A 27791-nucleotide genomic window follows, 5' to 3' on the forward strand; every position below is an offset into this window, starting at 1 on the left:
AAAGTGAAATCGTACTATCGTCAGTAACTATGTAGTTTGTGCTTCCAAAATACATTTGTTGGAGTTTAAGTTGTCAAGTTTTTCATGCTGGATCGTAGCCTCTTATTGTTTGAACATAAACACTTTTCAGTGCGTAGCTACTGGGCTGGTAATTGCTGATTCCATTGAACTATTGAAATATGAAATCAAGAAAACCTTTCGTAGGCTTCCTTATTACACATACAAATTCGACAAGAAAGCACATGCTTTATAATCTTCACTGTTAAGTGTCAAATTGCACATATCGATGGATGACCCTTACAATTGTCTCTTTATAATCAGCAAAGCGAATGTAATAAATATTGTTGTGGCCAGTCTAGTCTATTCGTGTGCCTCTTGTTACAAAGCAAAACCCTACATATGTCATTTGAACCTTAAGATCATTTAGGTATATAAAAGAACAGCGCCTATAAACAAATATCGAGTAAAAACATAAACTATTCCTACGAAAGCCTTTTGATATTTCAGAAACAATGATCACCTTATTAGTTTGCTGATAATAATTAACAAACTCCTACGTTTATGTTGCAGCCATTCCAATTGGCGTTCGGGTTTTGGAGACATTTATTTCCCATGAATCCACTGTCTTAAGGTTTATGTGTCTAACAAAAACGTAATATACCCTTGATTTATTAAACATTATTCATCAGATCTAAAGACAATATGTCAATGATTACATGTCGAGGTTACTTGGAGGTTGCGAAACATTAGTTCTCACGTGAAATTCTTATAAGCACTCTGGTTTTTATTGACGGATTACAAACTAGTCTACAGTTGTGCTCTTATAGTTGTTGATTCTGTATCGAGCATAAACATTTTAGCTTTAGGGCAGGGACAATTCTGATAACACTTCTTGATTACGAGTATAAATCTTTCCAGATAATAATCATAGATGTGAATCGAAATTACAGTAAAATAGGATATGATTATGTTTCGCTATTAATCCAGAAAAATGTATAATGGCCAAGTTATAGCATAGCCAAGCTAACCTAATGCTTTCCCGTCAGTCCACCCATTACGCAGGGTTTCATTCGGAAATAGGAAAATATACAATGAAGTATGTATTTCAGCCATTTAATTCAGTTATTAGTAAAAAGCCAGCAAAAGCCTTTGAAGTTACACAAACAGATAATTGGTCTCCACACATCGTCAATGTCTCGATAAAATACACGTTAATTTCAACATACTACTTAACGTAATACTCATACGTACTTAATAAAACCACTAATTAAAATCACGTGGTGATATATAGTGTTTAATGTGTAGTGTGGAACATTTTTCTTGGAAACTTGGCATACATGCATTGTAAAACAATAAAACAACATGTCAATAAACAAGCCATTTTCATTCAGTACACACGTCTGTGGAATGTTACTAACGCACCCTCATCGATGCATTTTCCGGTTAAACATCTCTTTCTTGAAACACCAAGAGTCGTTTTGGTCGGTTCAATTCTTTTAACTATCTGAACCTTGAAGTGTGTCTCTAATACTCCGGAATAATCGTTTAACGCCGTGTCTGAAGTTCTGATTGTAAAAACAATAAATAATGGGATTAACAGCACAATTGATGAGATAGAACCGCAGAAAGAACTGGTACACCATCTGTCCAAAAAGTGGTAATTGACTAAAGTAGTCCGGATGGTGATTTCGAATACTGACGATAACCAGATACGGGATGAAACTTATTTCAAACACAGATGCTACTAAAAACAGCATACATGTCAGACGCCTCGTTCTGAACGCTTGGCCACCATGGCGACGCGTCATATTCATTTCAAAGTTCGAGTTTGTGCTTTGTGTCCGGACGAGCTGACATTTCGGTCTTAACGAATTCCCGGCGTCACTTTCTAAAGACAGCTGACGCGTTGTTTTCGTTGTAAAGTGGGCTGTGTATGACGTCATAGAGTACGCACTCCCTTGACGTTGCAGTAATCCGTTCTTGTTGTCAGAGAATTCAATACCTTTGATAAGCCTATAAGCAATGCAGGAATACAACACACCCAATATCATAAATACGGTTAAATGTCCGACAAAGAAATATATCAAAATGAAAAGAGGATAACCTGTATTAACAACTGCATCGTCAACTAGGCATGTTTTTAACTGAATAGTAATATTCAAATCATTAACGGTCTGATTGTGGGTAAAGGTTCCGTAACAGATTATCATAGGAATTGCAGAACAGATTGCACACAAAACTATCACAGCACATGCTACCTTTGCCCGTAAATTGGAGCACTTTGGTCTTAAGGGTAAACAGATTGAACGAAAGCGCTCCACCGCAATTGCAGCTAATATAAAGGAGGAGGTATTGTTCATTGCTGCGGACATATATCGCGAGAACTTGCACAAGAGCGGGTAGTCAAACGTCCAGAAGTCAGCGATAAGAGCTATCTCCACTGGAAGGCTTACAACACAGTTGATCAGATCACTTATTGCAAGCGTCATTATGAAATAACCAGCGGTGCTTCTTTTCATTTTCATCGCATACACCAACACGGCGATTAGGTTTCCTGGTATTCCAAGCACAAGTAAAACACATACTAGAACCAAGGAAGGCAGGAGTATGTGGAATTGCGAGGCATTCATTTGTTTAATTACTTCCTCACTGCTAATCATAGTTGCATTCACAACGGTATTAAACTGCGCCATCAGTAGCGCGCTTTGGTTGCCGGGAAGGGAATACGCGTCCCAAATGTCTGGTGGTTTCATAATTGGCTGCTGTTCCAATTTGTAACCGAATGTCGATATATTCCGTGTAGGCGATGACAGATATCCAATGTCATTCGCTGATCCAACCATTATACATGTATACAGTCATTTGTTGATTATATTTCACAGAATTATGAAGCTAGCAATATGAAAAACACCGTTGAATCTTCATCATATTGCAATTAATATAATGAATTCACAGGAATCGGAGACAATGTTATATTATTATTAAACAGGAATCTGAAGCTTTTTGTAGATTGGACACCAATCGCACCTCTTTTGCTTTTCCCCCGTATCGATTGACCAGCACTTCCAAAGTAATTACCTGGAATATAAGAGAAAAACACACTTTCAATCACGAATTGTGATAAAAGAGCAACAGCATGCAAAAGAAAAGTTAATTGATTGCTGATATCAATATTGCTACGGCCGCTTAACATCAATTGAGAAAACATTCTTTGAGGAAAGTCTTTGCCTGGATAAGCTATTGGTGTGCAATACTGGTACAACCCGTACGAGACGAGGCCAGCGTCTCTGGTTAATCAATCTTCGTATTCGATAAGGCAAGATGATTTACTAGGCATAATTGAAAGGGAGACTAAGTGGCCTATTACTTAAGCCTGAAAGATTTGCATAATTGACGAACATAATTCAATGTTTGGGGCTTATAATATTAATGTTCATGAGGCTTAAGACATTAACGTTCTCCCGTGAACGAAATTGTATAACAGTACATTATAAATTTGAAATTGAAAATAAGACAAAAATGCGTTTGTGTCTGATAGGTCATTTGACCATCACTGCTTTCTTTTAAATTCACCCGCAACAATGAGAACGTTTTTCTTTTCTTTTTTTCTCATTGAAATTTCCATTCTAAATATATATATCATATGCACCTATTTCATGTTATGTGTAAAATGAATCTGAAAGTGTGGGTTTCTTTTTATACGCATTACGAACATATGCGTTATCATTAATGTTCATAATTCATTATTTTCCTAAATAACCTGTAACGCTTCGTTCATTTTACTTGTGTCAGCAAATAGTTAAATATTCATTAAGCATGACAGTATCATATTGTTAACGTTATTCAAAGTCGACACGGCCAAGCTAAAAGAGAAAGTAGCAAAATTTGAATTTAAGAAATCATAAAAGGAGGAAATGTTTGCTATATTCGTTTGGACATAGTCAATAGTTTAAATATTATTATTATCAACCTGTCTTACCCTTTGGTACGTACTAATAAGTAAGATTTTCACAGCGGTATCCCCAATATTAATTAGATAATGATATTCCAATTCCAATTTATATTTTAGGTATGGCCTGTGTAACATCATATTTAAGTTTTTGACCTCTAATTCTTGAGTATGATTCAAGTATAACTTTCTGATATGTTTAAGAAATCTGCATGAATCAAAAATAAGATATAGTAATTATCATTCGTTATAAATTGCAATGTTTGAAAATTACTTAACATGTTTGAAACCTACTTAACATAAGTCGCTGTTGTTTTTTCTTCACGAAAATACAAAATTCATACATTGGTTATTGATCAATACTTATTGTATATGGATAAAGATTTAAATCTATGTATAAGCGCATTTAATAATAACTTATACAATAATGCGGACAGCATTACACTCAAGCAGGCAAGGGTCTTTCAGCAAATAACATGAAGAAGACGTCATGTTTTTCTCCCTGCGAGTGCAAAAAAATGTTGACAACGATTTTGCGAAATGGGGGGACTTTGAAATCGATTGACATTTCTCTTTCTCAGGTAAGTATTGACAAATCGAAATACACATTTGATGTATACATGTATTTGTGTTTGTTTCGATTCACGCTTTAGTAAAAAAACAACAACAAAAACAAATACCGAAAACAATAATTTATAACAAAAGAGCTTACATTTTTTAGAATGAATATGCTGATTTATTTCCATGAAGCTATGGATAAATGCAGCTTGCGCCGGTTGAAGAATTTAAGCTGAAGTTTTACAATTCCATCCCCTTATATTTGTAAATATTCAATATCAAACTCTACCAGTATGTTATTCCATATGTTCTTTCCTTGGTCAGTCATGGTGATATGGTTTCACTGTGTTGTCACTAAACAGGAGAATATAGTGGAAAGATGGCCTCACATATCGGTTTACTCGTATGATATTCCTTCCATTCTTTCAAAATTATCTTAACTAATTGGTCTTAATTAACTAGCAGAAACCACATCCTCTATGTTTCATGTTTTCGCTACGAATTCGCGTATGTCCTTCAAACGGACAGCCAATAAAAGTACTACGAATTATTGTCATTTACCCATCTTATTATTGTCTTCAATGCTTCTTTATCGCACTTTATCACAGACAATCATATGTTATACGTTTCCTAAAGTCCGAATATAAGCCTTAAATTGTCCGAGCTAACTATAAGTGTTACAATTACCTATCTCTCTTTTATCCAATTATTTTAAATCCGATACTATTCTAAATTACTGTTCCAAACAAAGTTAAAATTTATATTTGTTTTCTTTAAATTCCATGTTTATGTTCGTTTATAATCTAAATTTATTTTTCATATAATTTCAAAGTTTATTCCTGGGTCGCTGTTTCCTCCTATTTTCTTGACGACCTTGCACATGTTTCACATTAGTTCCATACCTGATTATAATTTATATTGTGCGGCTGCTTCAAACTAAATTTAAACCAGTTAAGCGTGTACGCTTCGGTTTATGATTGCAGCAGAAGAATTCTACGAACATCCTCGGAGGGATTTGTGAACGGAATTGCTGTAAGAGAGCTCTGGAGAGAGAGAGAGAGAGAGAGAGCCAATATAGTTTGCCATATGGCGTAGGTGCTACGTGGGAAGTAAATCCGCTGATTGTCGGACTAAAGCTGAAAATACATTTCCCTTTAGGGAAATTCCCAATATTGAAATCCCTGTCAGGATACGAACATATTTATAAATATATACAAATGTCATTATTGCATAAGCTGATGACAGATATATATATATATAATAAATCTGTCATCAGCTTATGCAACCTACCTACGAGCTACATCAAAATTGCAATATCCCGCAAGGAAATTCCAGCGACAACGATGAACATACCTTCAATTAATCTCCTTCATTCGTGCATGCAAAAATACATTAATCCATTAGTAATGAGAAAGTAATATTGCAATTCCAATGCACAGGAATTTCCCTTTCTCACGCTGTTACATTCTAAGACAAATCCGGAATGGAAGTTGCATCGAAGCATGCAATACATCCAATGTGAAAACAGAGGTCTCTGTTGGACTGATATTGTTTATTGACAGTACTGACACGCGCAAAACTGTTACCGCCCACTAAGACCGTCTTAATCGGTATTCTGTTTTCAAGAGGTATTAACACAAACTCAATGATCCCATAGGACCATCCTCCAGAAAAGAAATATATATTACGATGACAGTGTAAAGGGTAGCATTTTCCAGCCGCTAAAATGTTCTTAAGGTAAGCTAAAGCTGAATTCAGTCTGGAGGAGATAGAATTTTGTTTTATTTAGTTACCGGATCGAAATTAGTTGACTGAGTGTTAAAGCACCAATTAAATGATCACTTAAAATTATAATTTTCTCATATGTTTCTTAAATTAAGCTAAACTCTAGAAAGATTGACAATGCAAAGAAATCTATTTGGAAGTTATGAACTCATTTTGTGGCGTCGTTTAAAACTAAATGCCGGCCAGTGTGAACGTTAAATTGATTTGATAAAGCAAGACGGGGACCAAACTTTAACTGAAAAGCATAACAAATAGTTATAGTTCCTTAAAAACAAGTTATACCATCAGGAACTGCCACACTTTTTCTGTCGATTGACAGTCTCAACAGAACCTGAAATCGAGACGTTTATTTCAATATTTTGACGTGAATTATTATGATTAGGGCTCGTATGATACGCTTGCAGGACCTGACATTCCAATTAATCATCGGAACAAACATCCATCCATCATCTAAGCAAATAATAACCATACAGGATTGCATAGGAAGATTACTGCAAAAACAAAATACTTTCAGCAATAACTGATGCCATGTAAACTACAGGACCAAGCCTTAAAACAATTATTCACAGATCTTGTGAATTAGCATAATGAACAAGCACCTAACAGCAATAACTCCCACACTGTGTTCGTGAATTGACGTGAGGAACACGCACCAAACAAGAACAACTTAAACACTGTGTTCGTGAATTGACATGAGGAACAAGCAACACACGGTAATATCTCCCTCATAGATTTTGTGAATTGGCATAAGGAAAAAGCATCAAACAGCAAAAACTCCCAAACAGGTCTTGTTATTTGACATGAGGAACAAACACCAAACAGCAATAACTCCCACAGTGATCCCGCTGTAACTCTCACACAGATCTTGTAAATTGGCTTAATGGAAACACAAAAAGCAATTACTACCACACTGATCTTGTGAAATTGCTTAATTGAAACCCACAAAAAGCAATTACTCCCACACTGATCTTGAGAATTGGCATAATGGAAACACACAAAAAGCAATTACTCCCACACTGATCTTGTGAAGTGGCTTAATTGAAACACACAAAAAGCAATTACTCCCACACTGATCTTGTGAAGTGGCTTAATTGAAACACACAAAAAGCAATTACTCGCACACAGATCTTGTGAATTGGATTAATGGAAACACACAAAAAGCAATTACTCCCACACTGATCTTGTGAATCGGCATAATGGAAACACAAAAAAGCAAATACTCCCACACAGATCTTATTAATTGGCATGATAAACAAACAGAAAACATCAATTACTCCCACAATGATCTTGTAAAGTGGCATAATGAGAAAACACAAAAAGCAATTACTCCCACACAGATGTTATGAATTGACATAATGGAAAAAAAACACAAAAAGCTATCACTCCAACACAGATCTTGTGAATTGGCATAATAAATAAACAGCCAAAAGCAATTACTCCCACACAGATCTTGTAAATTGGCATAATAAATAAACAGCAAAATGCAATTACTCCAACACAGATCTTGTGAATTGGCATAATGGAAAAACACGAAAAGCTATTACTCCAACACAGATCTTGTGAATTGGCATAAACCAAACCGAAAAACCAAAGTGAAGGGAAATGCCAAATATTAATATGTTTTGATATTTTATTTGTTCATTAAGCTTTGTTCGACAATGTTCTAAATATTTTAACATACAACATTTGCAAGATGATTTGTCATAGTTTAGCAAGCATTAAGAGAGAATGATTTGTTACAATTATGTTTGCATATTTTTCAGAGAAGTCTATAATTATATAAGTTCCAGCTATCATTACGAATATGTATTTTGTGTCAGGATGGTCCATTCTATTCTAACACTGTGTTGTGGTAAAAAGCGCACACTTATGATTTAAAACAACTTACTCGTTACAAGTATATATCCTAACACAATACCAACTAGCCAAAAGTCACAACACATTGTTGACAGGATAGAGTTGAACCATTCGTAAACTATTTACACGTTTCAGCCAAAAAGCAAATGTTTTGAGCCAAAATATCATAAACTCTTCTTTCGTAATATTTACGAAGCTCTTCATATATATGCACATGTCTGTAAGGATGTATGTAGTATGCTTGTCAAATTTTAAACCTTGTATGGACATAAAACATTTACTGTATTAAAATAAATTTTTGTCCATCGAACAACTTTTGCATTGTGATGTACTCATTTTTTTATCATATTTATTAGTTCTTTCAATTCAGCCCAAAAGGCAATTTTAAACTATTTGTATCATATGTGTTATACAGTTCTAAATCAACCAACATACTAAAGTACATTTTATTTTATGTATAACTTCTATGCTTCTGTACAATTTGCTTTACACTAATTTTCACAATAGTTGCTGTCACGTTACTTCGTAATGGAAAATAAATAAGGTTATGTTATATTTACATGAAAATCAGTCATGCCTTCACGTATCGAGCAATCGAGCAGTGCTAACATATCAGCGATATATGTATGTACAGTATACGTGTCGTAGTTTTCCTGACTTTCTCACTGTAATATATATAATATTGAAAATGAATACTCTCTCCAGGTATATAATTGAATCAACCTTGTACAATAAATAAACAATGATCAAGTGCTGAAGTGGCCAATTAAAACCTCATCAGCATTTGCACGGAGAAAGAAGGACACATTGCAGAATAACATGGGATTATAATGAGGTTTTACTTGGCTAAATTCTTCACCAGTATACTAATTATATTAAAATGCTGCGGAAAAAATCATGTTGAGCTACATGGTAGCAAACATAATAAAAATGTACTTTATTTATTCAAAGTATCAGTAAACAAACCGACATGGTGTGTTAATGCTAGAATAAAAACTACAGAGACAAAATATTGATAACTAGTGCTTGAAATAAAGTAAACAACCAAGGTTTTGTGTCGATAAGCCTAGCATGTTTCGCCTTGTTGTTTGTGTTGTGTTGTGCTGCATCGTTCTTTTCTGTATTGTCTTCATTAGTCCCATAGTAACTACAAACTTTTTTATAACCACACTATCATCATCATCATGATCATCATCATGATCATCAACATCATTATTATTATTATTATTATTATTATTATTATTTATTTAGTACTAGTTCTTCTTTTATGCATGTGCTATAAAACTGTCGCGATGGTAGAAAATAGAAATATGACTCATATCTCAAAACTGCTGAGTTGATGACGCTGTATTTAGTACTGATCTGAACATGTTACTGAACATTTGCACTAGGATATCAAGAAGTTTCTACCAGCCATTGCAGCACTTGATCAACTTGAATCCATCAAACGCGCAGACTATAACGTTCTTAATTACATCATTGGTAGAGTGCAAATGCATTGATTTACTGGGCGATCTTTTTTGCCAAAGAAATTGACATAACATTTGAGACTTGACATTTATACAACAACTTGCATGTTCCAAGTACTGAAGAAACAGGTAAGCACGGTGATGAGTGCAATAATTTAACAAAGGCTTGTATGAAGGCTGGAAACATTAGAGGTGAAATGCAGAATTGACTATGGAACCGTATAAAGAGCATGCAGTTGTTTAAAGTAAGTAGTTAAACTAATTGATATATTTAAATTGCTGTCGTTAGTAATAGTGTATGACATGAATGGAAATGTTGCTAGTTTATACCACTTAAAGATTTGTTTTGCTTGATTGGGATGGGCGATGAGAGCTCATATGAAGTATCACTGTCGAGTCCTTTACTTGGTAGAAATCAATATTGGCATCCATTTTGCGAGGGCGAGACAGGGTTCTTTTAAAGGGACTTAACCTAGTACATCTTGGTAGAAAAAAGAATCATGTTTCTTACTCAAAATCCTTACCTTATGAACAATAATGATGACAAATAACACCATGCAATGATATATTGTAAGCAAATTTTAATTGCATTTGTCAGCTAAATTGTCTGAAAAAATAGCTGGAAAACATTTTCCAGACAAATGTATTTAAGTAAATATAGTCCATGTTATAGTCAAGTCATATGTTTGAAAAAAAAGCACAATGCCAGATTGCTAATTATTTTGTGTCTTCCAGGTACAAACCCCTTTTGCATTTCAAAAGAACAACATCGACAAGTTGATACCAATCATAAAGGATCAATTCAATTGAAAAAACCCCACAGCTATGCGAGTGTTTCTAAATTTCTTAACAGTCAATGGTGCAATGTTTATAGTCAGCAACGCGCGATATAAATACCATGTGGAATGATTTCTTCTGTTTGGTAAACAAGGGGATTGTCTAGCACACAAACCTCGTAGTTGTTGCTTAATTGATAAACACAAACTCGCAAAACGACATTTTCTTTGAAACAACAGTTCATTCTAAAGCTTTTCTTGCAAGAAAAATTGGTTCAGTGACATCAACAATTACCAAATAAACATTTCAACATTTCGAAGAAAGCAATTATTGGCGTAATACAACATAAAACAAGCAAGTGCGAACATTTATTGGATATACTCCTTTATCTGACTTCATGTCAAGAAAAATAGCAAAAGTTGTCCACATGGGAGTTCGTGAGAAGTGCAATATGTTACCAAACAAGGTCTTTCCTACATCGGGGTTTCCCATTCATGGAATTCATTCACATCTATTTCCTAAAATAAATACCTAACAATAGTACAGAATGGTATATTAAATTGTGTTTTTGTTGTGTGTGACAGCTGCTGTTCCTTGTTAGCTGCGTCATTGCTTGGTTTCAACATACTTATCTCATTTCTGAAGGAATATACACAGTTTGCAAGTCATATAGAACATTTGGAAAAAACAACAACTTATATTGCCAACTTATAATGCCCTTTCAAACAGTAAGTATATTCATCAATCTGAAAGGCGATTCGTGGTTTGGGGAATAAGTTGAGGTTGTAGGTAAAAATAACAAAAACAAATTGATTGCGCAAGGGTATTTCAAAGAACGGTTTAGGAGTCTTAGAAACATGCATATGATTTCAGGATATTAACATATTAATAGCAAGCAATATAAAACAATAATTACAGATGCACGAATTATTTGAAATTATTTGAAAATATGCAAATCTATGACATTACAGGTGTGCTTTCGTGTCGTCAGGTGACGAGTTAATATAATTAGGATAATGTGTGTTAACGAGCAAGCGAGAGAAATATCTTAGAACACAGGATTGGGTTGACGAACTGGAATTTTTCTGCTTTCCGTTAAAAAGAATGGACAGCGTGGAAAATGGCCATGTTTGATTAGGGATTGAGTGTGTTAGGGCACATTATCTGAGATGGCATTCGTATGCGATTTGGATAGTACGTCAGGTAAGTTACGCCTGTGAATCTGCTGATCTGAAACGCGATACTCGATAGAACGATTATGAAAACGCCAAATCACGAATCTATGATGATGAAAACGCGACAGTACCATGATGAAAACGCAACAGTTCGATAACGAAAACGCGATAATACGACAGTACGATGATGATATTGCGATATAGCAACGTGAAATCTGACGGTCTACTTTCCTGTAGTGAGAAACTATAACTTGATTCAAGTTCATTAATTGCAATTAGAATACAACCTCTAATTTTTACAAAGGAACTTGTAGGTATACAATCATTAAGTACTAGATTTAATCATAAATGATATCAACTTTCGCGGGTCAGCATATAATAATGATTTGTTAAAGAATCTTTCTATTTTCGTGTATAAAGCATTTGCTCAGAGAAAGAATTTCATAACTTTACATGATACATGATTATTATATGTTTTAGTACCAGCCGTTATATAGTTGTCATAAGGATTTGTTCATAATAATTCTATTGATTAACATTTGCTACTATTTTTGTTACTGTAAAATATCTCAACTAGTTAAAACATATATACACCGCCAAGCAAGTGTTAAATAAAGGAAATGATCATGGACTATCATAGTTTACTTCATTGATGTGTATACGTGTGGTGTTATGTGTGGAAATAACTCGTGATTGGTTAGGTCCATATTGTCACTCATCTGATACACATTTACTGTGTCATTAACAATGTTTCAGCCAATGAGGCTGTATTATAACCGGGGGTTATTCACATCTTAACGATTAATTGATAATCATCACCAACCAACAAGAAAGCAGTTAGCGACTCCCAAGAAACAACAAAAAATCAGGCACAAACGAGTTATTTCAACAAAAAATGCAATATTAGCTCACGAAGTATGTGATTTATAAAATCTGCCAAATGCAAGTATTGTATTTTCTTATAGGTTTGTATAAGCTTATTCATGAGATCTCATGTGGTACCAGGCGTTAGGAAATGTAAATGCCTCTTACTGGTGCACGTCAATTTTAACTAGTTTTAACAGACATTAAACACCGACTCCTGTAAGACAAATGCAGTCGAGCGATAATATATTATGTTGTCAAAGTGTCGTATACACTACACTACATAACATTGACCCGTAGACATTAGATGAATATAAACTGCAAACGAGACCAATACATAGCATTAATTATAAAACGTTACTTAAGAAAGGCGGCGTAATTCAAGTGCATGCCTGCAAATTGTAATCCTAAGATTTGATCAAGTTAGATAATATATAAAGTGCAGACATTTAATCACAAACTTGACATCGTACCACTGTAGAATGTTGCTCAAAAATAAACGTCAATACAAGCAATGATCATGACTGACAAATGAATATGTTTTAACATGGTGCTGATACATTCAAATGAACATAGCTATAAAACGTTTCAATGTAGATACAAAAAATGAGATATTATGTTTCATAAAATTAAAATTGATTTCTTTTTTTTAAGTTTTACAATTGACCAAGTTATTTCTTTGATGTTCAGGCCCCAATTTCTCGAAACTTCTTATGTCCCTTATTACAGAATTAAGCTTAACTCACTATTTTTGTTTTTCAATAACTTGCGTAGTATTTACTTCTTTAAGAGTGTTTTATACTTAAGATAGGAATCATCTTTATGTTGATTACAATAAATCATTTTTTATCAGTATTAAATGTACACATTCCGATAAAACTACACTAGTTATGAATTGTAATAAAAAGGCTTGCTAAGCTTCGAGCGTTTACCGAGTTTTTCGAAAATTTATTTGAAATTCCTTAAAAAATTAACAATATTACGCGTCAATTAAGTGGCCATTAAAAGGCAATAACAATATTGAACAGGAACATTCACTGCAAATACAATGTACATATGATTCAATATGTAATACAATACAAAGGGTTACTCCCCGTTCTCGGATGTTTCATAATCAGGTAAATAAAACAAAAATCAAAATACACATGGCAAATATATTGACAGACAAAACAAGTAAAAAAAACCTTCAATAGTTATGCTTGTCTTCCGCCATAAAACAGATAGTGGAAACAGCTTTCGTAGCTGTCGCCAATGAACTGTCAGTTAAACATTTTCAAATTACCTGCGGGATGGGTTAAACAGTTTGTTCCTGAATATAACTACTCGTTAATATAAAGCCGACAACTGGTTCAGCGTTACAAAAGTTTTCATTTTTTCTCAGAGACCGGATTTAATATTCTGCTACATCGGTAATAATATTACTAATTCATAAAATATTTACTGCCTGTCTATTAGTATGTGTCTTCTCTTAAATGTATCGTTCTTTGTGTGCACTTTCAGCTCGGGCTATGGCCAAAGTACTTTTCGCGTATTACAGAACAAGTGCACATTTACTGCTAAATTCATTTATATAGTTTAAGTATATGTCTATTCACTTATCAGTAAGACAATATGAAGGGTTAAATAAAGAAGCTATACATAAAATGGTAATACTAACTTAGACGTTCTTGGAAAATATTCAGCTGTCCTGCATAAACTTTGTTTCCAATATGAGTACTCACGGATTTCTTTTATCTCTCAGAATGTGATTAATAAAGCATATTTCGAGATTGTTGAGTTAAAGACGATATATTTAGTAATGAAATGAACATATATCTCAAAATCTTTGCTAAAATATAACGAATATATAGAAATAAATTGATACTACAAGTATTATAACAGGGAGAAGCCCTGAACCCAACATAAAACAAAGAACCTTTCCAACACGACAAAGACTGCCTACACATACATCAACATAATTATCTGAATTGAACGGAGACAGGGAAACAGGAGTACACTGGATCAACCATTATAGCCCTAGAACAACTTGAACCCATTCCTCGTGCATTGTATGGAGATAATCTTGTTATTCTAAAAATATTCAATTAGAAAAATGTTACAGTGCAAAAATATTGCTAAAGTGCGCCGTTTTTTACTGCCAAACTAATTAGCATAAACTTTTTAAATTTACAGAAGTATAATAACTTGAAAGTTTTATGAATTGAAAACACAGGTGAAGCACTTTGATCGTTGATATTTATGATTAGCTCAATGAAACAAAGGTTATTTTAAGATATCCAATGCACTATATTATGACCTTTAGATGCTTGGTGAACCCATTTTTATTGATAACCTTAAAATGCGTTTTTTGGTGTAGAGACAGAATGCTTGTTTTATGTAAAATTCAAACTTAACATATATACGTCCGATTTCAATTGACATAAAACACAAAGCATAACTTCAATCAGCTTGACCTAAGTGTTTTGTCGGCCATTATATTTACATGTTAGTTATCACTTAGCAATACTCTTTCGAATGGAACTAAACTTATATGGAATAACAAGGTATCCAAATGTTGCATGACTGCCAATGTCTTACTGGAGTTTGTTAGCTTAATATTACATAGGATTCCTTATAGCAAAAATGTAAATGCACAATGTAGAACAAACAGCTGGAGCTTGGGAAAACCATCATGCACTAGCTAGTGTTGTAATAACAGTAGCTTTCTCCAATTCAATAATACACCTTAGAGTGGTTTCATACTGGAGAAATTTACACCGGCTCATAACTACTGTTGAACACCTCTCATAGGCACGAAACCGTCCTCACTTATCATATGATATAATATTTTAATTCTGCCTGAAATATATATTGATTGAAAATACATAGTTTTATGTTAAAAACATAAACACTTTTATATATCCTAACCCGCTAGCGCACCCTCAACCCCATTGATTCGCCTCTTCTTAGGATATAAGAAAGAGTGAATATATTATTCTGACCAAGAATTGGAATACTGAAAGAGGGCATTTTCATCTCATATTGGCAATTGGCAAACCCTAACAAATACGGGGGTTGTGTGTTTTCAAGACTAAAGCAAAGGCAATTGTGCTAAGAATTCAATTATTGTCACTTAAACGAGAGTTCTGTTGTGGGGAAACTATTATACAACACTCTGGGTGGGAGTAGTAACCTGCTTTAATTTCCTATTTTGAATAACTAACAAAACAGTAGATAGTAGCTGGAAACAGCGAACTACCGTTAGTACTTTCATTATGCTCGTCGGTGAAAGTGTCTGAAGCATATGATGATTGGGGAAAACAGGGTAAAGAAATGTCTGTTTATCTTTATAACCACTATTCTAAAGTACTGGGAGGTATCCAAGGTCATTCCATATATTTGGAAAGTAAATGTATAATAATGCTTAGTTGCGAAGTGGCTTTGCTCGCTGAATGAAATTCCTTCATGATCTGTTTTATGGCACAAATACAAACAATAGCACGAATGATATACGTTGTCTGTGTTCGTGTTTTGTGTTGTTATTCATTGTCCGTATTATCGTTTATTTTGCAATTCTTGGGAAATGTAGTGATATGTGATGTACGTAGAGCATTCGGTATCTAAATTTCTTCACAGAAACCATTTTCGACCGGTGTTTTTGAAGCATCATCGTTAGAAAGACTATCCATTGCCAGATATTTCAAATGGCCGTTTCGTTTAAAGATGCAATCTTACTCCCAAATAAGATTTTCAACAATTAATTGACTGCACATTAGAGCAGTTTTTAACTTCAACTTAACCGTTTCTTGTAATTATGTTATATTACATATAACAACAATGCTTTCAGGTATACACCATACACATGCAAAGTATACATTGTGTCACATACTTTTCGGTCATACCATTACTGTCTATATATTACGTAAATAGTTAATCGCTTGCTATTTAGCTAAATAGCGCGCAAAGTAACGTCGCCTTTAAGCCTACGTGACATTTTAAGCTACACTCAACAGACTAATAAAACAGAGATATTTGTTATTTTTTTTTACTTAGTATGTATTTTTCTTCCGAATACTCAATCTCCAAGATCGAGTCTAACTCGTGTGCTTTTTGTATAAATTATATCAACTGTTTCATGATGAAGGCAATACATTATGTTTTATGTGAGCATTTGTTTTCTTAAACTGTATAATGATTTTGTGGTAATTAGCTTTTCATTAATTCTGTGGTTTATATACAAACCGATTAGACCATTTACTATCTTAATGTATTATATAATTTTGTGAGAAGATAACTCCGACCTCGAAATGGTATGGTTGCCAAAAAAAAAATAGTGGGTACGTAGAGCACCAATCGAGAAATAGATGACAAGCTTAAACACTCGGCGCTCACTCGATAACAAGTTGTTCTATCTAACACTGAAACAAACAATTTGTCTTTTTATCTCATGCAATTTATTGAGGAAAACCAATGATTGATTGATGGTTAATTAAGATTGTGGCTTATTTAAGCTAAACTACGTCGTATCTGACTTGACGTCATTCATTAAGAATGATTTGTCTTAAATTTGTTAGAATTATGTTTGCTTTTTTTTGCAGAGAAGCCTATAATCATATCAGTTCCAGTTATCATTATGAATATGTTTTGTGTCAGAATGGTCTATACTATCCGATCATCACTGAAGAAAGCGGGAACCATTATTATTATTATTATTATTATTATAGTTATTTATTTTTCCTGCGATGCAACATGCATTGTTTGCATTATTGTTAAAATGCATTAAACATGTCTCTTATCCACTATTCAGTGCATAATAATAAGAGAGACATGACCAAACTAACTTAATGTTAGAAGAGCACTTTTAAACCCACCCCTTCGTGCGTAAAAGTTTGATTGCGAAAACGCGATAATACGACAGCGACAGAGACAGCGACGTCAAACCTGCCGATCTACTTTCCTGTAGCGAGAAACTACAAGTCGGTTCTAGTATAGTAATTGAAATTAGGATACAACCTGTACTTCCAGCCAAGGTACTTGTAGATATGCAATGATTTAGTACAAAGCTTAATCATTAAGAATTTCAACTTTCGCGGGTGTTTAAAGGTCCGCATATTGTCACTCATCTGATACACATTAAGAACGTTTCAGCCAAAGAGGTTGTATTCTCAGTCAGTAAGATAACCTGAAGTTATTTACTTCTTAATGATTAAATAATAATCACCGCCAACTAGCAAGAAAGCCGGTTGTAAAACCCTATAATTTCCTGTGTCATTGGCAATGTTACATCCAATGAGGTTATATTATAACCTGATGTAATTTACATCTGAATGATTAAATGATAAGTATCGCCAACCAGCAAGAACGCCGGTAATAATTCCCAAGAAAACCCCCACAAAATCAGGCACAAACGAGTTATTCAAACAATGACTGCAATACTATATCACGAATAAAGTATGTGATTTATAAAATCTGCCAAAAGCAAGTTTTGTATTTTCTTAAAGGTTTATATTAGCTTATTCATGAGCTCTCATGATGTACCAGGCGTTAGGAACTGTAAATGCCTCTTACTGGTGCACGTCAATTTTAACTAGTTTTGACAGACATAATACACAGACTTCTGTAAGACAAATGCAGTCGAGCGATACTATATTATGTTATCAAAGTGTCTATAGCTAATATACTACAATACATATCATTGACCCGTAGACATTAGATGAATATAAACTGCAAACAAGACCAATACATAGCATTAATTATAAAAAAGTTACTTAACAGAAATGCGGCGTAATTCAAGTGCATGCCTGCAAATTGTAATCCCAAGATTTGATCAAGTTAGATAATATATAAAGTGAAAACATTAAATCAGTAACTGGACATGGTACCACTGTGGATTGTTGCTCATTAATAAACGTCAATATAAGCAATAATCATAGTTGATAAATTAATATGTTGGAACATAGCCCTGATACAATCAAATGAACATAATCATAATACGTTTCAATGTAGATATAAATTATAAATTAATATGTTATATTAAGTTAAAATTGATTTCTAGTTGTTGTTTCTTTACAATTGACCAAGTTATCTCTCTGATATTCAAAACAGCTTTTTGAAAATGCAGATATTCCATTAAGAAACTTTAACGACACTTGAACTTATTCCCTTGTTCGCGCATAAACAGATTAGTTTGTGCCTCGATGTAAAAGTTAGTATGCAAATTGCAAAAGAAATCTCCTCTTTTTCTCTCATCCCCTTGCCTAGATTCCAACAATTTGAACTAGACAAATTTTTACTGACTCACGCAAAACGGCCGAACATTTATGCAGGACTAATTTTTGTTCACCGAGATAATATGACCACACACCAGGACTACACAGAAAAACATAGACTGAAGTTGAAATCACCATTGTTCACACTCATATTGTACACATTCCGATAAAACTACACTAGTTATAGTAAAACAGAGGTTTTTGAATATTTATTTGAGATCTCATGAAATATTAACACAAGCACGCGTCAATTAAATGGACATTAAAAGGCAATAACAATATTCACAAAATTATCCACTGCAAATACAAAGAACATATTTTTCAATACGTAAAACAAAATAAAGGTTTACTCCCAGTTTTAGAATGTTTCGTATTTACAGAAGCGTCAATAGTTATGCTTTACATAAAAAAGTTCGTCTACCGCCATAAAACAGATAGTGGAAACATCTTTCAAAGCTGTCGCCAATGAACTGTCAGTTAAACACTCAGAAATTACCGGCGGGATGGGTTTAGTTTCTGAATAAAACTTTTTTTCGCAAATATAATTCAGAAGCCCACAATTGTTTCAGCCTGAAAAATGTTATCATTTTGATAACCGAATTGAATATTCTGCTACGTCGGTTGCTATATAGTTTATTGATATACAATTTACTGCCTGTGTTTTATTATGAGTTTTCTTTTGTATCGCCCTGTATATGAGCTTTCAGTTTTGGCTATGGCCGCTAAATGTACAGTATAGCTCACTCACGTACTACATAACTAGCGTTATATATGATGGTTGAACCTGCCCCTATGCTGCGAAATTCATTTATATAGTTAAAGTATTATGTATATTCACTTATCCGTAAGACGATACGAAGAGTTCAATGCAGAAGCTACAAAATGGTAATACTAACTTTAATGTTATTAGAAAAAGTTCAGCTGTCGTGCATAAACTTCATGTTTCTAATTTGAGTAATGATGGATTTTTTATCTCTCAGAATGTGATTAATAAAGCATCTTTCAAGAATGTTGAGTTAAAGACGATATATTTAGTAATGAAAAGAACATATATCTCAATATTTTTGCTAAAATATAACGAATATACTGACACAAATTGATACTACAAGTATTACAACAGGGACAAGCCCTGAAGCCAACATAAAACAGAGGCACAACTGTTTAGAGGGCAAACTGTTTAGAGGCACAACTGTTAAGAGGCACATCTGTTAAGAGGCACAACTGTTAAGAGAGACAACTGTTTAGAGGCACATCTGTTTTGAGGCACAACTGTTTAGAGGGACATCTGTTTAGAGGCACAACTGTTAAAAGGCACATCTGTTAAGAGGCACAACTGTTTTGAGGCACATCTGTTTAGAGGCACAACTGTTAAGAGGCACACCTGTTTAAGGGGACATCTGTTTAAAAAGACATCTGTTTAGAGGCACAACTGTTTAGAGGGACGACTGTTTAGAGGGACAACTGTTTAGAGGCACATCTATTTAGAGGCACAACTGTTTAGAGGCACATCTGTTTAGAGGCACAACTGTTAAGAGGCACATCTGTTTAGAAGCACATCTATTTAGCGACACATCTGTTTAGAGGCACATCTGTTTAGAGGGACAACTGTTTAGAGGCACAACTGTTTAGAGGGACAACTGTTAAGAGGCACATCTGTTTAGAGGCACAACTGTTAAGAGGCACATTTGTTTTGAGACACAACTGTTTTGAGACAAAACTGTTTAGAGGGACAACTGTTTATTGAGTGGCACATTCGTTTAGTGCATAACTGTTTAATAAGAGGCATATCTGTTAAGATGCAAATCTGTTTAGAGGCATAAATGTTCAAAGGCATAAATGTTCAGAGGCTTAACAGTAGCACAACTGCTTAGAGGCAAAACTGTTTAGAGACACAACTTTTCAGAGACACAAATGTTAGAAGAACATCTCATGCTGAAAAGCATGACATTTTAGAGGCACAACTAGGTAAAAGCTTAACTGTTCAGAGGCTTAACTGTTTAGAGGCACAACCGTTCAGATGCTTAACTGTTTAGAGGCAAAACTGTTTAGATACACAAATGGTTAGAACCAGATGTCTTAAGAGGCACTGTTTAGAGGTACAGCTGTTAAGAAACACAACTGTTTAAAGGCACAGCCGTTTAAATGCACAACTTATTAGGGGCACAGCTGCGTTGAGGCATAACTGTTTAGAGGAATTACTGTTTAGAGAAACAACTGGTAAAAGAAACATCGGTTTAGAGACACAACTGTTTAGTGGCACAAGTGTTTAGAGACACAACTCTTTAGAGACACAACTCTTTAGAGGCATAACTGTTAAGAGGCACATCTGTTTAGAGGCACAACTGTTTAATGGCACAACTGTTTAGAGACACAACTGTTTAGAAACACAACTATTTAGAGGCATAACTGTTTAGAGGGACAACTGTTTAGAGGCACAACTGTTTAGAGACACAACTGTTTAGAAACACAACTATTTAGAGGCATAACTGTTTAGAGGGACAACTGTTTAGAGGCACATCTATTTAGAGGCATAACTGTTTAGAGGCACATCTGTTTAGAGGCACAACTGTTAAGAGGCACATCTGTTTAGAGGCACATCTATTTAGCGGCACATCTGTTTAGAGGCACATCTGTTTAGAGGGACAACTGTTTAGAGGCACAACTGTTTAGAGGGACAACTGTTTAGAGGCACATCTGTTTAGAGGCACAACTGTTAAGAGGCACATTTGTTTTGAGACACAACTGTTTTGAGACACAACTGTTTAAAGGGACAACTGTTTATTGAGTGGCAAATTCGTTTAGTGCATAACTGTTTAAAAAGAGGCATATCTGTTAAGATGCAAATCTGTTTAGAGGCATAAATGTTCAAAGGCATAAATGTTCAGAGGCTTAACAGTAGCACAACTGCTTAGAGGCAAAACTGTTTAGAGACACAACTTTTCAGAGACACAAATGTTAGAAGAACATCTCATGCTGAAAAGCATGACATTTTAGAGGCACAACTAGGTAAAAGCTTAACTGTTCAGAGGCTTAACTGTTTAGAGGCACAACCGTTCAGAGGCTTAACTGTTTAGAGGCAAAACTGTTTAGATACACAAATGGTTAGAACCAGATGTCTTTAGAGGCACTGTTCAGAGGTACAGCTGTTAAGAAACACAACTGTTTAAAGGCACAGCCGTTTAAATGCACAACTTATTAGGGGCACAGCTGCGTTGAGGCAGAACTGTTTAGAGGAATTACTGTTTAGAGAAACAACTGGTAAAAGAAACATCGGTTTAGAGACACAACTGTTTAGTGGCACAAGTGTTTAGAGACACAACTCTTTAGAGACACAACTCTTTAGAGGCATAACTGTTAAGAGGCACATCTGTTTAGAGGCACAACTGTTTAATGGCACAACTGTTTAGAGACACAACTGTTTAGAAACACAACTATTTAGAGGCATAACTGTTTAGAGGCACATCTGTTTAGAGACACAACTGTTTAGAGGGACATCTGTTAAGAGGCACATCTGCTAAAAGGCACAACTGTTTAGAGGCACATCTGTTATGAGGCACAACTGTTTAGAGGCACAACTGTTTAGAGGAACATCTGTTAAGAGGCACAACTGTTTAGAGGCACAACTGTTAAGAGGCACAACTGTTTAGAGGCACATCTGTTTAGAGGGACAACGGTTTAAAGGGACAACTGTTTAAAGGGACAACTGTTTAAAGTGACAACTGTTTAGAGGCACATCTGTTTAAAGGGACAACTGTTTAAAGGGACAACTGTTTAGAGGCACATCTGTTTAAAGGGACAACTGTTTAGAGGGACATCTGTATAAGGCACAACTGTTAAGAGGCACATCTGTTTAAAGGGACAACTGTTTAGAGGCATATCTGTTTAGAGGCACAACTGTTAAGAGGCACAACTGTTAGGAAGGACAACTGTTTAGAGGGACAACTTTTTAGAGGCACAACTGTTTAGACGCACAACTGTTACGAGGCACAGCTGTTTAGAAGCACATCTGTTTTGAGGCACATCTGTTTAGAGAAACAACTGTTAAGAGGCACAAATGTTTAGAGGCACATCTGTTTAGAGGCACAACTCTTTAGAGGCACATCTGTTTAGAGGCACACATGTTAAGACGCACAACTGTTTAGAGGCACAACTGTTAAGAGGGACAACTGTTTAGAGGCACATCTGTTTTGAGGCACAACTGTTAAGAGGCACAACTGTTTAGAGGCACAACTGTTTAGAGGGACAACTGTTTAGAGGCACAACTGTTTAAAGGCACAGCTATTTAGATGCATGGCTTACATACACTTATGGAGAGAAATAAAATATTCCAACACTAGTATAACTGACTACACATACATCAACATAATCATCTGATATCATAAATGTTCGGTTTGCCCCCTTTATGAGGTTAGGTTAACAGGAGAACAATGGATCAGCTATTGCAGCACTAGGACAACTTGAACCCATTCCTCGTGCATTATACGGAGATAATCTTATTATTCTAAAAGCATTCAATTAGAAAAAATGATACAGTGCAAATATATTGCTAAAGTTCGCCGTTTTTTTCCTGCCAAACTAATAAGCATAAACTTTTTAAATTTACAGGAATATAATGACTTGAATCTTTTATGAATTGAAAACACAGGTGAAGCACTTTGATCATTTATATTTATGACTGGCTCAATACAACAAAGGTTATTTTAAGATATCCAATGTACTATATTCTGACCTTTAGATGCTTCGTGATGCCCCTATTTGTTGATATCATTAAAATTTGTAAAAGTGTAGACAGAATGCTTGTTTTATGTAAAATTCAAACTTAACATTATATATATACGTCCGATTTCAATTGACATTAAACACAAAGCATAACTGCAATAAGCTTAACCTAAGTGTATTTTCGGTCATTATATTGACATGTTAGTTATCACTAAGCAATACTCTTTCAAAAGGAACTAAACTCATATGGGATAACAAGGTAACCAAATGTTGCATGACAGCCAATGGCTTACTGGAGTTTGCAAACTTAATAGTACATAAGATTTCTGAAGGGAAAAATGTAAATGCACACTGTAGAACAAACAGTTTGAGCTTAGAAAAAAACATCATGCACAAGCTAGTGATGTAATAACAGTAGCATTTAATTGTTGGCATTAGCAAAATTGTTTTTACTTTCTCCAATTCAATAATACATCTTAGAGGGGTTTTATATACTCAGAAGAAATTTACACCGGTGCATAGCTACTGTTGAACAACTCTCCTAGGCACGAAACCGTTCTCATTTATCATTATGGTCTAATATTATAATACTCTCTAACATACATATTGATTGGAAATACATACAATGCCCTCTGATTCGCCTCCGTTTAGGATTTAAGAAAGGAGTGAATTTTTTATTTTGACCAAGAATTGGAAAATTGAAATAGGGCATGTTACTCTCATATGGCAATTTGATAACCCATAACAAATATGGGGGTGGTGTTTTTTTCAAGACAAAAAGCAAAGGCAAATGTGCTAAGAATTCAATTATTGTCACTAAATCTAGAGAGTTCCGTTGTGGGGAAACTAGCATACAACATACTGAGTGGGAGTAGTAAACCTGTTTTACTTCCCTATTTTCAATAACTGACAAAACGATAGGTTTTACTTCCTAATTTTTAATAACTGACAAAACGATAGATAATAGCTGGAAACGGTGAAGTACTTTCATTATGGTCGTCGGTGAAATTGTCTGAACCATACGATGTTCTGGAAAAACAGTGTAAAGAAATGTTGTCTGTTTATCTTTAATAACCACTATTCTAAATTACTAGGAGGTATCCAAGGTAATTCCATATGTTTGAAAAGTAGATGTATAATAATGCTTTGTCAACCATAAACAAACCATCTATTGCATTTGAAGGAACCAAATTGTCTTGAAAGGCAATACCAACGATACATGCTCTTTTCAAGTGCAAAAAAACAACAAGCATAATGTTTCTGATTTCCTTTACGGCTACAGTCTGCATAACGTGGTCCAATGTGATTTTAACAATTTTCTCCTCTTTGGTTAACAGAGGGTTAAACATAGTTTTAACCTAAAGGTTGCTTGTTGGATAACACTTTTTTATTATTTCGAAACACTTGTTTACTCCATTTTTCTTTGTTTCACAGACAAATAAGTTAAAAAAAAACAAGTATTAAACCATCTTTTAGAACGAAATAATTAGTGGCGTAATACTAAAGTGACAGCACATAAGACAAACAAGTGCGAACTCCTGATTAGGCACGATCCTTTATGTTTCCTTTGTCACTTAAGACAATAACATTATGCAAATTGAACGTTTCGGATGCTAAATGAAAATTAGTTCTGACTTAGGTCAAGAAAAACGGACAAACCCGTACACATGGGAAATCTTGGAAAGGACACATTATATATTTACTAACAGATTGAAATCTATTCATGATCTGTTTTACTGCACAAATACAAACAGTTGCACGAATGATAAAAGTTGTTTGTGTTCGTGTTTTGTGTTTTTATTCATTGTTCTTATTGTCTTTTAGTTTGAGATTTTCGGGATGATGTATTGATATCTGATATAGGTAGAACGTCTGATATCTAAATCTTTTCGCAAAATTCATTTTCGGCCGGAGTTTGAACCAACATCGCTAGAAAGGCTAACGATTGCCGGATACGTCATATGGCCGTTTCGTTTAACTATCCGGAGTGTAAACAATGATGAAAGAGGCAACAAGCGATATTCGTGAGAAGGACGCGCGTTTAGCTCGTGTCTTTATACCAAATGATATCAAGGTCGTTCTGCCAAATCTTAGTAGATTGTTCACTATAAACATGGTTTGTCCTTGGAATTTCATGTAATGCAATAGGAGTAGTGTTTTACTATACAATTTATTGTAATAAATTTATATCAGATATGAACACAATGCCTTCAGGAATACAAACATTTTGTTCATACTATATAGTATGAACAAATTAGTATTCGTTTCATTTCAAAAGTTGTTTGTTACACATTGTTCAAACGTCACAGCAATAAAAACGATATCCTTAGTTTTAGAAAACAAGGCGGAGCACTGTTTATTACTGTCTATATATGTATACAGTTAATCGCTTCCTATTCATCTAAATATCGCACAAAGTAGCGTCGTTGGAAAACTTACGTGAAACAGTCGCTTCTTTAATTAGGCTTATAAGCTTAATGCTCACCTGAGTTTCAACTTCGACTTTTAGTCGGTTATAGTTCAAGTTTTACAAATTAGTTCGCCATCCTGGAACAAACTAGCTCTATTTGTAATTCATGAACTAAACTTAACATACTAATTAAACAGAGATATTGTTATTTTTATACTTTGCAAGTTTGTTTTCTTCCCAATAATCAATCTCTAGGATCGAGACTTGTTTTTTATATGAATTGAATCAATTATTGCATGAAGAAGCAAATATATCATGCTTTATTTGAGCATGTGTTATCTTAAACTATGTAATGATTGTGGCTTTTCATTAATTTTGTGGTTCCTATACAAACCGATTAGAACATTTAAGATCTTAATGTGTTATATAACTTTGTGAACGATGTAATCTATGAGGGATACGGTTTTAGTACTTTGTATTACCACAAACCTTGAAATACGATCAGCAGTCTCCTAGAGAAGATAACTCCGACTTCGAAATTGTATGGTTGCCACAAAAAGAAATAGAGGGTACGAAGAACACCAATCGAGAAATAGATCTTAAACACTCGGTGTTTACTCGATTAAATGTTGTTCTATCTAACACTGAAACAAACAATTTTTTATCTCATACAAATTATTGAGAAAGATCTATGATTGATTGGTGGCTAATTGGAAGATTGTGGCTCGTGTGTCGTATCTGACGTGACGTCATTCATTTAGAATGATTTGTTAGAAATTTGTAAAAAATATGTTTGCATTTTTATCCAGAACAGCCTATAATTATATAGGTTCCAGCTATCATTATGAGTATGTTTTGTGTCAGGATGGTCCATACTATCCGATCAACACTGTAGTGGGGTAAAAGAAAGCCGGGGAACGGGCAAACACGTGTGGTTTAAAAGAACTTATATAAAGTATATATTCTTAAATAATGCCAATTAGCCAGAGCCACAACACATTGTTGACAGGATAGAGTTGAACTATTCGTAACCTATTTACACATTTCAGCCAAAATGCAAATTGCTAAGCCAAAATGTCATAATGCTTTTTACGAAATATTAACGGGGCTCTTTATGCACAGGCAATTATTATTATTATTATTATTATTATTATTATTATTATTATTATTATTCCATTAAATGCAACATGCATTTTTTGCATTGTTATAAAAATGTACAAAAATAAGTCTTTTATCCACTATTCAGTGGATGATAAGGGAGAAATAAACAAACTAACTTAATGTTTGAAAAGCAATTTGGAACCCAACCCGTCGTGCGTAAAAGTCTAATGAAAAGTAGGATTTAAGTAATTACGCGTATGCTATAAAACTGTCGTGATGGTAGAAATAGAAATATGACGCATGACGCATATCTCAAAACTGATGAGTTGATGACGTTATATCAAGTACTAATCTGAACATGTTACTGAGCATTTGCACTGGAATATCAAGAAGTTTCTACCAGCCATTGTAGCACTTGATCAACTTGAATCCATCAGACGGGCATAATATAATGTTCTTAATTACATATTGGTAGAGTGCACATGCATTGATTTACATGGCGATTTCTTTTGGCAAAGAAATTGACATAACATTTGAGACTTGACATTTATACAACAACTTGCAGGTTCCAAGTATTGAAGAACCAGGTAAGCACGTTGATGAGTGCAATAATTCAACAAAGGCTGGGAATATTAGAGGTGAACTACAGAATTGACTATGGAACCGTAAAACAGCATGCACTTGTTCAAATAGTTGAAGATGCATTCTTACTCCCAAATAAACCACAATTAATACAAATGTTTTAATATACCAAAAAGGATGAATAAATGTCAAAAACATTGGTTCTAACGAAGGATACCGAGTTTAATATGAAAGAAAGGTACATAAAACACGGTATTTTTACCTTTGAATAAGAGATTATTGTAGATCACAATAAAT

The 27791-nt window shown here is 34.3% G+C and overlaps 1 protein-coding gene across 7 annotated transcripts in view; it reads right to left on the reverse strand.

Annotated features, from left to right (window-relative positions):
- Window positions 1-1099: 1099 nt before the first annotated feature.
- Window positions 1100-27791, reverse strand: part of LOC128239851 (cholecystokinin receptor type A-like) — a 58213-nt gene continuing 31521 nt past the window's right edge. For 2 of the 7 annotated variants that reach the window (XM_052956294.1, XM_052956292.1), the window contains one exon: window positions 1100-3078. In XM_052956294.1, coding sequence (XP_052812254.1) covers window positions 1497-2843 — 1347 coding nt within the window. In that variant the 5' untranslated portion in view covers window positions 2844-3078 and the 3' untranslated portion in view covers window positions 1100-1496. The other 5 variants (XM_052956295.1, XM_052956296.1, XM_052956293.1 and 2 more) reach the window with 5 other exon arrangements.

The sequence above is a fragment of the Mya arenaria genome, chromosome 7 (genome assembly GCF_026914265.1).
Source record: "Mya arenaria isolate MELC-2E11 chromosome 7, ASM2691426v1".
Classification (NCBI taxonomy): Eukaryota; Metazoa; Mollusca; class Bivalvia; order Myida; family Myidae; genus Mya; species Mya arenaria.